Source organism: Dinoponera quadriceps, unplaced genomic scaffold (genome assembly GCF_001313825.1).
Source record: "Dinoponera quadriceps isolate SergipeBrazil2010 unplaced genomic scaffold, ASM131382v1 scaffold386, whole genome shotgun sequence".
In the NCBI taxonomy this organism is placed as follows: Eukaryota; Metazoa; Arthropoda; class Insecta; order Hymenoptera; family Formicidae; genus Dinoponera; species Dinoponera quadriceps.
The window spans coordinates 542230-558432 of NW_014554505.1; the positions used below are offsets into that span (position 1 = coordinate 542230).

At 45.7% G+C, this 16203-nt stretch overlaps 2 protein-coding genes across 4 annotated transcripts in view; one reads left to right on the forward strand and one right to left on the reverse strand.

The window, feature by feature from the left end:
* The window catches only part of LOC106751608 (dexamethasone-induced Ras-related protein 1), a 24578-nt gene extending 8626 nt beyond the window's left edge, over window positions 1-15952 (forward strand). Inside the window, exons 2-7 of one of the 3 annotated variants that reach the window (XR_001375074.1) lie at window positions 4856-5142; window positions 6624-6781; window positions 12694-12883; window positions 13013-13223; window positions 13538-13828; window positions 13960-15952. Coding sequence is in view for 1 of the 3 variants with exons in the window: in XM_014632560.1 (XP_014488046.1) it covers window positions 5006-5142; window positions 6624-6781; window positions 12694-12883; window positions 13013-13223; window positions 13538-13750 (909 nt within the window). In the remaining 2 variants the exon portion in view is untranslated. Of the gene's footprint in view, window positions 1-4855; window positions 5143-6623; window positions 6782-12693; window positions 12884-13012; window positions 13224-13537 lie in introns of all 3 variants that reach the window. The other 2 variants (XR_001375075.1, XM_014632560.1) reach the window with 2 other exon arrangements.
* Window positions 1-16203, reverse strand: part of LOC106751606 (MKL/myocardin-like protein 2) — a 275296-nt gene that overhangs the window by 247436 nt on the left and 11657 nt on the right. The gene's annotated exons all lie outside the window — the stretch shown is intronic.

A 16203-nucleotide genomic window follows, 5' to 3' on the forward strand; every position in this document is an offset into this window, starting at 1 on the left:
GGGGGGGGGGGGGGTCGAAGAGGTCCGCATATGCCGGGCTGCGGATCTCGTGATCCGCGGTCCGATAAATCACCCGCTTTATCTTTAATTCGATCTCGACCTCGATCTCGAGCGTAATAAAAATCGACAGCACGCCCCGACATTGACGGCGGTGAATTCCTTCCGACAAGATTCTAACAATACACGCCGTCGCTAAAAATACACGCGAGATATAAATTGACCGTGATATAAAACAGCCCCGAATCTCTACATATACACGGAAAAAAGGAATTAGCTGTTCGTATAATGTTACTGAAATTTAGCTAGCAGACCTGGTTTTAGCTGTGCGAGTTAAAAACTAGGCGCAGGGACAAAAGAAATGGGCCGGATTAATTAAATTTCAGTGATATTATGTGAACAGCTAATTTTTAGCTGTGGAAGCTAAATAAAAAACTAATTCTTTTCTCCCGTGCAGGTATCTCTAATCGCGCTGATTGTCCGCGACTCCTCCCCCGAGGCGGCCGAATAGATAAGAGATAAGGACGCGAGAGCTCTAACATCTGCATTTACATAGTCTCTATAGTCTCGAGCTGTACAGTTTCTATCCTGGTACTACCAGAATCTGCCTATTACTATCCGCACTGAGTATTCATAGCCAGCCGCTGTAAGCAAACCGTCGCTACTTCCCCCGAGGATCGTCATTGTCGACGACGGAAAGAGCTTTTCTCTTCGCTCTAAGATCTAAAATAAAAGTCGGCGCGCGATCAAAAATTGTCAACCTCAGTTTAGCCACCCCGTAATATTCGCGTAATATTATGGCACGTTATTCGCGTTTTCATCAACGTCGGTTAATTTTAACTTGACCGCCTCACGAAGGACCGCGCGATAAAGTTATTTCGTGCGTTGCCGACTTGCGGCGAAAATATATTTCTATTGCTTTAATGATCCGTCAGATCGTATTTCTTTTAATATTTTTGACAGACGTCTGAAGCGCGATAAACGATGCGATTTCATTTTCACAGACTCAAACTCATTTAAGAGAGATTTCGCGACTTATCAGAATGTTTTACCGAAAAGAAGTCGAGGAGGAAAAAAGACGCGAGGAAAGAAACGGCAAAAGCTCCTAATGGAAGGGTTGATCCCGGTTTGGTTCTTTTCTCTTTCTGAAATCGGACGTCGCGAGGGAGAGGATATAAATCTTTGTTTCTTACATACTAGTTCTAATCCCAGAAAGAAACGGAATAGCAGTAAAACTGAGATTGTAGTTAACCGACTTCGCAGGGAAGAGGAGGGGAAGAAACACCGTTCATAAATTCTAAAAATAGTAACTGCAGCACGCCCGACTTTTATTCCGGGGGATATTTGCACGACAGGGAGAGATATCCCGCGCGCGGATGGAGAAGAACGTCGATACCACCGCGAGATGTATCGCGAGACGGATAACGTTCGTCGTACTTGAGACAGAGATAAAATATGACGCTGCAATCCGATCCAATTCGCGTATGCAAGCACCCTCGCTTTTTCACGCGCATTTATAGTTAAAACGCCATCGAAAAATGCCGCAACCTCGATTCTCCGGCGTGGGCCAGAAATAAAGCATCATCGACATGTAATAATAACTCACGTCGACACTTACCGTTAAGAAACAATTGCGGTCAGTAATTACGATCTCGCTGGGCGATTTAAGAGCTCAATGGCTGAATTAACGGCCGAAAACCGCACGAGATGGGATTTCGCGCGACGCTCGACAAGAGAGAAAAAAAGAGAGCAGAAAAGGAAAAGAAAGAAACGATTCTTTCGTTCGCCGTTACGCGATTTACGTCGCCATTCGCTAAACGGCATATCAGGGCGATTCGTGCTGTTAGCGTCGTGGAAAAGCAGCGAGAATAAAACGCGACCTGGGCTCACTTGTGTTTCCTTCACAAAATAGGTTACCACATTTCTGAAGAGAGGGAGGACGAAAGAAGAGAAGGAGGAGAAAAAAAGGAGAGCAATACGCGCGGCGCGTTTTAATGGAGGCCTTTAATAATTGCGGTCCACACCCTCGCGCGGGCATCAGGTGTCCTATTTAAATATTTATAAAGCCTCACCTCTTGTGCATATCGTCTCGAAACCGAGACACGCGAAGCGGCACGCTGTCTTGTTCAGAGGTAAATTTGCGGAGCAACAGCGACGAGCATCGAGTTTACTTCATGTATTTTTCAACGGAACGCGTCTAGGAAGATTCCTCTCCGGCGCATCAACAAGCCACGTTGCTGGTCCCTTCGTCCTTAATCAATTTTGAGAAAAACGCGTCGAACCAATATTTGACATGTAGTGTAACTGGGAACTTTCGCGGGGCTTCCTCGATATATTTACAATATTTTACTTTTACACGTATTAGAGTATTTACTAGAGGTAGAAATTATTATTATAAAACAAACACACGTATTTTCCAGTCCTTGAAATTTCGAATATTCAAACGTTCCGAATATTCGAATTTTCACACTTCAAAATTATCGTTTCATTATTCGAATAAAATATGTAAAAGGTTCGGAAATTCGAAGCCTCGAATATCATTTCTAGCCCTAGAGTATTTACCATTCTAAAAATTATTCACGATGAAATTACAGCGTCGATGTTCGCGAATCAAACGGCGTTAAAAGCTTGCCTGTCGGCGAACCCGTGCTGTTTCTCTCGGGCGGAAGAGAGAACATGGAATGATTCGAGTGGCTTCGCCGTCATTCAAGAAATAACACCGTTTTTATCTCTTTTAAAGGGCTTTCTGCAACTATCGTGCGTTAAAGTGGTGTTAAGCGACATTCAGAACTTGCTTCGTTGCAATCATTAGCGTTCTATTCAGCGAGCTTGAATTAGAAATGCACCGGGCGTTACGGTAAAGATTTAACGCGTTCTATTATGCGACAGTTTCTGCCCGAGTGGCGCGTCGCGCGTCCACGAAAGCCCCGAATGGCAGGGTAAACTTTCGTTCGAAGACGAACACGAAAAATAATGTTATCGCTTAACGTAGGTGGAATCCTCGATTCTTAAGCGCGAATAAAGCCTCTCTCGACACAGACGCTTGAGAAACATTAGTATCCGTGGACGTGAATTTACAGGTTAGACGGAGAGATACGAATTGCGCCTTATCCCTATAATTAACATTCGGAGATCCAACATGAGAAACTATAATTTCGAGGAGAGACAGCGATGCATCGGTCAAAGCTGCGTGTATTCCTAAATAATGTCGAATTAATTAAAAGCAAAGAAAGCGATCGCTCTCTGCGTTTCTCCGGTGCTTCACAGAAGTTTTCATTGCACCTTACAATCTTGATATATGTTTCCCCTTGAAAGGGAACTAACTGAAGAGAACACGACATCTTTATGAGCTTTCTCATGTCAGGCTGCTGTATTAACATCGCCGGTAAATCCAAAACGCCGAACAAACGGGAGCGAATATCGTTTTGGCCGGGTGAATTATGCAGGACTAGTTTATATTTTCGGCGTGTATAACGCGCGCACGCGCCGCGAGGTATTTCAAACTTATTTTAGGATATTCCGGAATATGCCTAAGGAACCTTAACCCTCCAATTCTTATGGCACCCACACACGCTAGTCGAGCCAAGTTCCTCCGCGTTTATTTAGTGCGTCACCTCGAAACTTTTTTTGTCAGCGTAACGAGCATTCTCGTTAAACTTGGCGAGATATGCGGTGAAATTTGCGTTTGCAACGTTCGGTAACGATTCGTCGGGAATTATATAATCGGATTGCGTATTGAAAAATACGAATATGCCGACCACAGAGGCTAAGCATTGCCGCCACTCTTCACCGCCCACGATACTCTCGACCTCGGCAAAAATGAAATGTTTTCCAATACTTTGTTGCTGCTGGCAACTTCCGGACGTTCTTAATGTCGTCGAAAAGCAAACGAAAATATTCAAGAGTACTCACGAAAAGAGGGGTCCTAAAGTGTGTCTGGCACATTCGCTGTCCCCTTTTATTCTCTCTCTCTCTCTCTCTCTTTCTCCCCTCTCTCTCTCTCTCTCTCTCTTGCGTCGCTCTAATAAAAGTATTTTTGCTGGGATCTACCGCTACGAATCAATTCGAGCAAATCCAATCGGTCTACGCGCACTCATATTTAGATCTCGTATATCCCATTCTTTCCACGCTTCGCGATTCCTTTTGGGCGTACGATATCGTCTTCGTCTGGAAACGCTTGTCATCCTACTATTTATTGGAAAATTCAATCTCGTGAATATTAGTCTTGCCATCGCCGACCGTTCGTATTTCGCGTCGTGTGAAATGCGAGTTACTAGAACAGGAAAATAGAGAAAGAGAGAAAAAGAGAGAACTATATGTAACACCCTGTCAAAGCTCCAAATAATTCTCGACATTCATTAAAATGTGCGTGAATTTTGCGAAATTCAATATAGCTTTGCGTTAACCGGCATTGGATACAGTCGAAATTCAAAGTGAAATGTAAATAACGTTAAATCTCTCGTCATGAAAGTATTTCCGCCGGGATTATCGTTGATTCATATTCGATTAGCTCGTCGATTAGCATAACAAACTATTTCGCGCGACAAAAAATACTTCAATTCGCGTATGTGTCTCTCGAATTTGGAAGTAAAGCGAGTTCCAAGAGGAGATACGATATTTTTTGCAGCACGCTGCATCGCATGAAATATGGGCCGGCTCTGTGTATCCGTTGCCGTCGACCGGATCGTACAGGAAACTTGGAAATTCGACACCATTCTATGATCTATTGGAGATTATGACCCCAGAGATAGAGAAGCACAGAGAAGGGGAGAAAGAGAAGGAGAGAGAAAGGGAGAGAGTGGCGAGAGGGTTAAGGCTTGATATCACATTCACAGACAAGTAATTCCCGTTTCCGCAGCTGGAGGCGTGCGGCCGACTTCTGTGTTGCGTGCAGAGGCTCTGCAGAAGCGGAAGTGCAGCCGACGAGCCCGAGCGTCGGATCAACCGTGGTCGGCGAGGCGCGCAAGCGGAGCCAGAAGTGGATGGTCCCTCGGGCCCAGAGGATGGAATGCTCGCTATGCCCGTCAGCCCAAGTCCCGCGTCCACCTCGTCGCAGGAGGACGCCTGCAAGCCGCCACCGCGTAACTGCTATCGCCTCGTTATGCTTGGCAGCGCCCGCGTTGGAAAGACTGCTATTGTAGCACGGTAAACACGAAATTTCGCCCAAATCGCGACATCCGGCTTTAATAGGCCCCCCTCGATCCCCAGTCCCCTCTTTCTCTCTCGTCAATCGTCGCTCTTTCGCTTCTTCGTCTCGATAATTATTTTTATCGCATCTCACGAATTATTTTCATGTAATTTTTATAAATCATCTTTATAATTTTTACAAATTATTATTTTCATAATTTTCTTTTACGAGCTATTTTCATCATTTTTACAACAAATCATTATTTTCACATATATTATTTTCACTCTCTTTCGTGTGTAGTTGTATTTTCCCCAGCTTGCGTTTGCTTTGCATTTATTTATCTGTAACTTTTACGTTCAGCACTCGCGTTTTCAGAAAGATTCTCCACGGACGCACGGGATTCTCGTCAGGCCTATTTCGGCAAATCCGAGCGGCACTTTCCGCGGTACGCGCTTCTCCGCGTTTAGGTATTCCGTACGTTCCCGACGCGCTGCTCTCTCCGGGCTTTCAAACGAATTCCGTTCGTCGCGCTCCCTTTCGCAGATCGATTACTAATAGCGCGGACAATGTGATTTAATTAATCTTTGAAGCGTGCACCCGCAGCTCACCGCCGGCGTATTGTGTTTATTATTGTGCATGCGAATGCCGGCGCGCATACGAGAGAATATCGAAAAACCAGGGCCACGTGTTTCCCTACTAACAAAGAGCGATCCTTTCGAATTGGATCGGCCTGTTAAAAACTGCGAGCTAACGACGTTTCTCTTCCCATCGACGGGCTAAATCGGCCGGGTGCAGTTTCGCGCGGAGTCCTTACGCCGAGGAAGAGAAGAAAATCCATCGCCGCCGATATTGCGCGCCGATGAACATCCCGGCGCCGCGAAATGTCGAAAATTTGCGGCACGGCCGGTTCGAAGTTATGTCGACCATCCTAAATTGACCGCAATTACGCGGCCCGCGCATGCTAAGCGAATTTTTCGTTCGTACGCGCGCAGATAGCGACCGCTAACGAGCTCATTTGGAAAGCCGAGACAGGCGCCTGCCCGCCCGCCCGCGCTCTCGAGCAAATGTGAGTTTTTAAATACACGATATTACGGGTTAAGCCTGTGTTTATCGTCCCATCGGACACGTAACACCGTTTCCGGGCGAATACATTTAAATAATTAAATGGACGCTTTTAGCCGGGAGAGCGGAGGAGGAGAGACGCGGGCATCCTAATTTTCCGACACGTTTGAGGCATGATGGACGTTCTGAAATTACGATACGGTATATCCCGTTGATTCTGTTGCGTGGAATAAAAAAACTCGAGGAAGGTAGGTGTAGTCTAAACGCGAGGCGGCTCAAAGGGAGCGACCGATAAAAAGAACAAAAAAAAAGGGGGGGAAACAAAATTTCGACTAGAAAAGCGTAGAGATCGAAACAGCCGGGCGCCATGGCCGCATCAAGAGAGAAAGAGAGAAAGAGCGGAAATCGTGTGAAATCTCTGCCGCTCACGTTCCAGGTTTCTGTCCAACAAATTCGAGGAAAGCTACACGCCAACGATAGAAGACTTTCACAGGAAACTCTACAGGATCAGAGGCGAGGTTCACCAGCTTGATCTCCTGGATACAAGCGGAAACCATCCGTTTCCGGCCATGAGACGATTGTCGTTCCTGACGGGTAAGTCCATCGACTCACCGCTTCTTCCGCACCCCCGAGAGAAAAAGAGAGAGAGAGAGAGAGAGAGAGTGTGTGTGTGTGTGTGTGTGCCGCTTCATTCCACGCCGACGTGGCCGTTCGCAAAAGAAGTGTAAAAACAAAAACGATCGAAAAGAGAGGAGCAAAAATATTCGCACGAGTTTCGCAAAAATATACGAATACATAGTTTCTAACGGTATTAAAATTCGATCCCTGACGGCTAACCGTATCGCCCTTCTCGACGTGGCGAATATTGACTCGACAAACTTAATGGATATTTAACTCCCGTCGTACGGGCGAATGGAAATTGCACGTTGCAGCGGGCGACGCGCGGGGCGCAAGTGCGCTGAGATGCATCTTGTATGAGAATGTGCCAGGCTGTGGTGGTTGGAAAAAAAACGGGGAAAAAATACAATCCCTAAAGATTCCGACGATTTTTCGCCGCGAGTGAGGGCCTGTGAATCTTTAAGAGTCTCGACGAAACACGGCCGGTATATTTATTGCAGCGCCGCTCGCGTACAAATTAACACCGCGTTTTAACACATAGGTTCCGCGGCTCGACGGTCGGAGAAACTTTCGTTCTTCGTTCGTAACGAAGGGGACACGCCTGCCGGAAATCGCGCTGATTTTACGGGAAAAACGGCGCGCGTTTCAGGCATTTTCAGGATCGAGAAGCGTCGCTCGCGAGAAGTTTCACGACTTTTGCGAAATCTCATATCCTCGACAACGACAGTTCGCCGTGCGCGTGAGAAAAGTTCGGGGGAGAAGGCCGCCCCAGGTGATACCGTCCGGCCGTGTCGGCCGTTACGAAAATTTCAAACAACGGGCCCGGATACGAAGTTAACACGTTGAGCACCGTACGGATTTCGATTAAATTTGCAGAAACCTAAGCGCGGATTATGCAACCGAAGTTACAGCGGGAAATTCAATTTTCAATAAATTAAAGACTCGTCCGCGCGACAGTCAGGTACTGAAATAACGGTCCGACCTATCGAAGTACCGAGACAGCAGCTGCTACATTATTCCACTTATTTTCATTGATTCACTCCTTCGGGGTATTTCTCTCTTTAATCTTCCTTTAATAGTACTCATCTCTTTAATAGAATAGTCTATATCCCGGCTTTTATTATAAATTCAATCTCTCTTCATCTTCTCTCTCTCTCTCTCTCTCGTCTAAAGCTTTTCCCGATTAAACAGTAGAAGATAAGCACGCCGTTCTCTGACGATAAACTTTCCAAATATACCCCATTACCTCACCTAATCGATTCTCTATAAACGGTGCACAGAAATCCCTAATTATAGTTCGTCGTCTTCCATCCGTGTATTAATGAAACGCGTTAGTCGTGTATCGTAACACCGGTCACCGATGATCCTCGCGGTATTGAATGTGTTGAGCGAAGGGGTGCTCGACGACGACGAGGGTCGACAGAGCGAGAGCTTAAAGGCGGTGATAAGTGGCCGACAATCTCGAAGGACGTTCTATCCCGGCGAAAATGCCGGGAGAAAGCGCACGGACTACGCTCGATAACTCAGTTCAGTCCACTCGTCGTGTTCTTTACCGCTCGATAGCTCCTCTCTGATTTCCATGTAGATCTCTCGGATCCTCCGACCCGTCACACGTCGCGACGCTCACCTCTACCTGATAATTCGGTATCGCGCCGCAACGTTGGACAATTGCATCGGTCGCTTGTCAAAACGGAAGACTCGCCGACCTGCAGGCTGAAAATACATATTTACGCTCGGATATACATACGAACGTCACGTTCACCGTCAAATCGGGCCGTAATCCAAATTACGGTTCTATTGTATAGCGTGTAATTCCCAAAACGATACTATATCCGGCAAGACAGTGGTGAATTACCGTACAGGCGCGGAGCCCAGGCCGCTCCCGGATACGACGATTTAATTTTTCGTTGGAAAGTACGATTAGTTGATAAATACGATATCACACTCGGTTTATCACAGACCCATGGATATTCCTTCTTTTCACTGTGCGTAATTTTGTTGCCTTTATTAGACTAATAAATAGTTAATTTGTTGGTTGATTTCATCAATTCTTGTGAAAATTTAATTTCCTGAGAGAAACAAAACTGACCTCCAAAAAAGAACAAACAATTGGGTGACTTTGAAACATTCAATTTTGAAACATTTAACTATTTGATTAGACAAGCAAAATTTATAATGATTGGATCTGATCTATGTGGACCGACCTAATTAGATCCAATGAAGATTGAACCTGAAAAATAAAGCACGCTCTGATAGCAGGGGTTCGCCCACATAGGTCAGATACAATCATTATAAATTTTGTTTTCCTAACGTAATCAAGCAGCCCGCGAATATTTCATAGTTACCCAATTACCGCCCTGATTATTAATTATATTATTATTGTAAAACACAACACTCGGCGGAATTACCGCGGTTCAAAATTGTTGACAACGGCGGTATGCCCACGGGGCCTCTAAGTATACGAATTCACCGTTGCGGTGAAATGGAAATGCGCAAATTGCATCGGACAAAACCGATACTCGTCCCTCACGAGTTATTGCTCCACATACGCACCGGGAATGGCGACGTGTCGCGTGTCACGGACACAAGGTGACCTCACGTAGGAGCGTACGGTGAAATTAGACACGTAAATCCGAGGAATTTTTAAATTGCCGTCCACGCGTACGAAAATCAAGAAAGCCACGTCGATGGGAATTTCATCGCGGCGTGTTTAGTTTTGTATTCCGTCCGACGCGCTCGCGCCGCGATAGAAATTCCGCGCATTCGACGGGGAGTCACGGCTGCGCTGCGTTTTCCGTTCGCATTTTTCGAGGCGCCGCGGAGATCTCTTAATAATTCGTACATCGTCCGTACTTCGCCGGAAACTTTTATCATGGGTAACCTTTTACCCACGAAGACATGTGCGCTGATAATAATACGTACGTCCATAAACATCGAGAACTATCGTATCGTTTTATTTTCCGTTAATCGTTTAGAAAAGCAATTTCGAGTATCCTTATATCCGAAATTTGCAAATAATGCCGTATTTTGACGAAACGACTTCAGCAATGCGAATTTTAAGGAGGTTATTATGTTAAGTGCCATATTTTCAGTGGTTCATCGAAGGGGGCCTTTTATAAATTTAATATTTAATATTCAAGCAAAATTTCTTTTCTATACATTTATTTCATTAGCTAAATAATAAATGTTAGTTTGAAACAAAACTGAGGTAAATATATGCACACAATATTGCAAATATAAAAATATTATTTTTTATATTTCTTGTTAATACTATAATTATGCATCAGTTAATCTAGATATATACAGATAATAAAAAGTATTATGTGTTTAAATATTATAATAGTTCTTTTTTCAAATTTTCATTTTGTGCGCAAATATATCAAATTAGGAGAGATTTGGTGTTTTATGAAATTTCTATACTTGCATACGTACAAATTTATAATTAAATGTCTTGAAAAGGATACAAAGCAAAGATTATTAAAATTTCTGTTAAGTTATTAGTTGGATTAACTTTTATATCTTATATATTATAGATTTATCTTATATTTGGTCAAATGTTCAAACCTCCTTCAAGCGCGATTAACATCGCCGCCCTTCTACAAACGCACTCTTCCACTCGCAGGTTGAGATCGGCTTACAGCGTCGAAAACACGAAAGGTCGAATCCGCGAGCCGCAGATCCGCGTTAGAATACGCCTGAACACGGACGAACGCGGTGATATGACCCCGATTCGTAGACAATGAACCTCCGGACACGGCGGCTGTTGCGAGAAGAGAGAATTCCTTTCGACACCAAAGAGACGCGAACTTTACCGCATAATAGCTGACACACATATATTTTCATCCCGTATCGGGGACAATAACGGGCTCGCTGGCGCGTGCGTATCGCGGGAATAAAATGTCGCGCTATAATACAGGCGACTAGGATTTTCGTCAACGTGAAGTCGAATTTGAGGGATTCCTTGACGATGCAACAGCGACGAAACGAGACGTATCTGTGAACCCTCAAGTCTACTGTCAATTTAAAAATCGTACTCGCGCGAGGAGAACAGGCTTTTTTATATCCTGTTCCTAGTCAGGATTGAAAAAGAATGAAAATATTGTTAAGATTTGTTACTGCTTGAGTAACGATAAAGGAGGGTAACGAGTTATATTTAAAAAATAACTTTTTTCCAACTCTGGTTCTAAAGAAAAAGGAGAGATCACGCGAGATTAAATTGGATGCTGTGATCTTTAACTCCGGCAGCAATGGTATCTGCCTAATTTCGTGAGCTCATTAATATATTTAACATATTTATCCGGATAAAATGTTATTCTCTTATTTACAACTCGCGAAGTTCGGAAGTTATACGTATATACACAGGCACCTCCGCATTACGGCAAGTCCATAAACATGAGAGAGTACCTGCACGTTCGATACGAACTATTCCGTTGCGCGCCAACCCCGTAAAATTAATGCAGCAATTCAACATAAATCCAAGTAACCAAATTAATAATTATGCATAATTATTATAATTTAATTACAATTACTGTATGTATACAGAGGACGCGACAATAACAATAATGTAATAAATATGTTAACGATGATAAATTCTTGATGGTGAGACCAAAACGCCAGAGTGGCTTTGCGCGGGTCTTTCTTTCTAGCTCCGAAGCGATACTATGCCGCTAATGCAGAGTTAACGATGACGTTATTATTATACATGAAACGCTTAACGGCATCTTTTAGCGGGAGGACACGTGATAATAAAACCAAGTGGAACGGCGCTTGTGTGTTGGCAAAGCGATATTATTACCGAGCTTACGTACTCCACACTTCCCGACTCGTCGAGTTCCCCAATGGACGGGTTTTTTGTTCGCCCCGAGAACAGCCGGTTGATCCTGCTGGCCCTTTTGTTCGCGACGCGTTTTTGTCGGGAGGTACGAGCGGTATTCGCGAACGATGTCGTGCTCACGAACACCGCCACAGAATCGTTACGTCGTCGTCGTCGTCGTTGTGGTCGTTGTCGTTAGAAAGTGAATTTATAAATACACAATGTATATGCTGCCGCACCCCCTTGTCGCCGTGGAAATAAATCCATCGGGATACATAAATATTCATAATCCATAACACGCGTGTCGCACATGTGACTCGCGTGATCGCTATAATTAGTCTGTATGTAACAGCGTGCGGTAGCGCCGAGTTCCCGACCGGTTAAAAATAATTGCAGTCCTTGTCGCATAATGAACGCGTGCGAAAGAGCAATCGGAGACGCGTCGTTGCGATTGTCAGCAAGAAAAAGAGGAAACGGAAAAAAAGACACTTTGGCCTCTCCAAATTTCTTAAAGCGTAATCGCTTTAGAAACGAGCGAGAATTCATTCGAAGCGATGGTGAAAATACTGCCACTCTCGGGAGAGGAAATATTTAATTCAAACCTAGAATGAATTCTTAATCCACGCGAATGAATGCTTCAGTCGATCACAGCGAATTTGTTGCAACGACGATGAAAACATCAGATTCGCTCTCCAATTTTAAACGAAAATATCACTCATAGAATTTATTCTATATGAGTGAAAAGTAATTCGACGTCGAATTATTCGGTTGTCATTTTTCTCGGGTGGAATTTCCCTCGAAGAAACTTCGAGGGCAAATCTGATCTACGCAAAGTTCAGACAGGCGCGCGTAACGTGGCCGCGATTCATTAAAAAAGGCACACACACAATTGCGTTAACGTGTCGGTGAATCGGTGTGAATTAACCGATGTAAATTAACTAGCATTAATTTACATTGATTTACGTCATCGATAATGCAATTACGGCATTCATGTGCTGAGCCATGAAATCTCGCCGCGTGATTAAACGTTGGCCCATCAGCCGACGCGATTCGACACCGGTAACCGATTTCGCAGGGGACCTGTTCGTCGTGGTGTTCAGTATGGACTGTCGGGAATCCTTCGAGGAAGCGATCAGGCTGAGAGAGGCGATCCTCGAGACCAAAGTGAGCGCGACCCAAAGTGCGACGAAAAGCAGGAGCCGAAGCCACTACAGCCTGAAAGTCCCTATGGTCATCGTGGGGAACAAATGTGATAAAGATGTAAAGTACGTTCCCTTCTCTACTATTCGGAGACTGCATATATTACTCGCGAACATACTTCTGTCTCGGATCGCACGTCGTCGCATCTCGGAGCCGCGACGTAATTGTTTTAATAATGAGTCTCTTCGTTGCAGGACGGTCACCGTGGAGGAAGCCGAGCAATATTGCGTAGGCCAAGACGAGTGCTGCATCTTCGTGGAGGCTTCCGCAAAGCGGAACTACCACGTGGACGAGCTTTTTTACCAGCTGTTCGTGGTGGCGGGTCTACCGCTGGAGATGGCGCCGAATCATCACAGAAAAGTACCGCTCACCTTCGGCTCGCCCACCATGTTGCCACCGTCGCAGGTACGTACGTGGAGAGACGACGCTCTTTCTCTCGACTCTTTGTACTCGGTGCTCGGAACGTTCGATCCTACGCCGACGCCCCTTCGAGATTGATTAACCGCTTCCAGAGGTTGACTAGGATGACCCTCGTGCCGAAAATCCGATTAAAGCTAACGAAGCGCGCGAAGATACGGAACATTGTCTTCCTGGAGTCGAGTTGTGCACGCGATCGATCGAACGGGCGAAGGAACGAACGAACGGATGAGCGCGAGCGAGGATTACCTATCGAGCCGCGGGACCGTGAGCCTGAAAAGCGGCCGCTTTTGTTTTTCCAGCCGCGGCACAAAGCCACTCTCAGCATAAAACGCCGGCTGAGCGACGCTTGCGGCGTCGTCGCGCCGAACGTGCGTCGGCCCAGCATCAGGACGGACTTGATGATCATGAGGACGAAGACGTGCTCGCTCGCGGCCGGGAACGAGAACAACGCGCCGGGATCCAGGATCACGCTGAGAACATCGGAGTCCAGGAAGGCCTGCACGATACAGTGATACGACTCTCGGACGATTCTCGCAGGCAAATTACGAGGGATACACGCGCGTTACACAAAAGCGATCTTCGGAAACGAGGTACCCATCTGTCTCTGTCCGCTGTAACGTTGTTGTCGCGATATCGCCGCATGAGCGACGTTTGTCCTTATTACGATTTCCTTGTCGTTTCGGCGTTCGCGCGCTATCATCTTGCTGTGTTTCTCATCCAGATTTCTTTCGAACGTCTCTCGCGGGGCGAGAAGGATCAAGCTTGTTCAACGGTCTCGGAGAGATTGTAAATACGTTGTAAATTGTGCACACGATTACAGAACACTCGGGAGATTGTGCGGTCGTCAGAATTCACCGCGAAGATACAATGCGGCGGGGCGAGAACACTCGCGAACGAAGATCGCCGAGGGAAAATCATATTTAAACCGACCACGCTACTCGCCTTAATTAATTAACGGAATATAGCTTTAGCGTAATGTCCCGAAGGTAACACGTATAATTAACTTAAGATGTAACCGAGGGAGAGAGAGCGAGAGAGAGAGAGAGAGAAAGTGAGAGAGAAAGAGGGAGAGATAAAGGTAAGCCGTTGCGTTAATTAATCGTCGTCGATCAAACACTTAACGGGAAATCGATACACTGGCGCGAATAAGATCGTTTGACATTCGATCACAGGCTCCTCCGGCAATAGCGGGATGATCGAATTGCGCATGAAACAGCACCCACTCCTCCTGTATTAGGATATAATTTGTATCGAAATCATCCTCGACGCGAAATCACCACGAGGAATCACGAATCGCGTTCACGGCGCGAGAGGGGTCGAAAAATGTCAGTGCGCCGCGTCTCGCGTACGAGAGAGAACGCGATGAAAGAGCTTTTACTGAATTAGTTAACTGCGCCCCTCGTAGCCTCGCGCGAGTTCCGGCACGCGAAGAAGAAGCGACGTTATACCCAGCCGACGAGAGACCTAGAACGCTGCTGTAATTCCACTAATAGCACTCGATCTGCGGAACCGGGGAATATTCGTAGCCGTATTCCGCGCCGATATGTCCGCTGATTTTCCTCGCGTGCGCACGCGTGCACTTGGAAAATACGCGCGAATGGATTCGTGGCCGAGAATGGCGGCCCTTTGTCGGGGCATACGCGTCGCGGTTCGTCCACGTCGGTTTTGTCCATTCGCACGTGGCCACGCGGTCAGTAAAACCACGTTTATGATGTAACGAATCACGGCCGCGTCGCGCGCCAAACGTACTTCGCACGAAGTCAATCGATATTTCCCTATCTCGACCTTCTTTTCTATGCATCTCGAACTTGTTAAAACCTATCGAACGAACACGCGAAATTTATCCCTCCATCGGTTGCGCGGCATATCCGAGGCAAAGAGGAAAAGAGAGAGAGAGAGAGAGAGAGAAAGAGATGATCGAGCCTTTCATGTATAATTCAATGGAATTGCAAGACGAAGGGTCACGCAAAACGTGGGATATTAAGTCTGAAAAATCATGTTCGATTTCCGTAATGGGGGAAAATCATTCATTCGTGACTAAAGCTGCGTTTTTCTTTGGGTGTCCGCACGCTGTAAGCGTCATTCTATTTTTATTGTTCCTCATATGCCAAAGGAAGATAGAATGACACAGCGCATGAACGCTCAAAGAGTAAGAACGTGGCCTAAGTTTAAACGACTTCCCGCCGTTTTATCAATTGAGAAAGCAAGCGAGTACATTTATTCGACGAGCGAAAATTGTGTCTCACATGTATACTCGTAAGGATTCGCTCGACGGTTCGCGAAATTCACCGGACTTTGTGCAGTTTTCTTTGATCCTCCGTTTGAGGAAATACACTTCTTCTCCACGTACCATTTATCGCGCGGATGCGCCACGACCGGTGGAGTATCGGAAGCATATAGAGACCCGCGAACGTGGATGAAGCATCCTTTCTCCTCCCATAAATTCGGCTACTCAGTTACTCTCTAAGGTACAATCGACGATTCGACCAATTAAGCGGCCCATAAGCCGCGACTACAAGACCGAAGAGCGCAAAGCAAAGCTTCATCGGAACAGAGCTACGTCGCCGCAAACGGTAACGATAAGAAGATAAAAGAATAAGAAGCGGTAAAGATAAGAAGATAAAAGAATAAGATAAGAAGATAAAAGAATAAATAAATAAATAAAATAAAAGTGATTAGTGTCACGAACATGCGCGATCGTGCTCGCATTTTGTATCGAATAAATGACATTTTCTCCATGTCCTCGCACGATTCTTTTAGCCGCTGCTCCGTGTTCCCCCGCTAATATCCCTCCCGGACTGCCGAAACAAAGCGGATACTAAAATACCCGCGGTAACGAGCGACCCTGCGTTCCAAACCCGCGATGACACTTTAATCTGCGAAGCGAGAAATCGCTCGCTACACAGGTACACGCGGCCGACCCGAGTGAAATTGACTTAAACCAGATTTCCACGCCCGTAGCTGC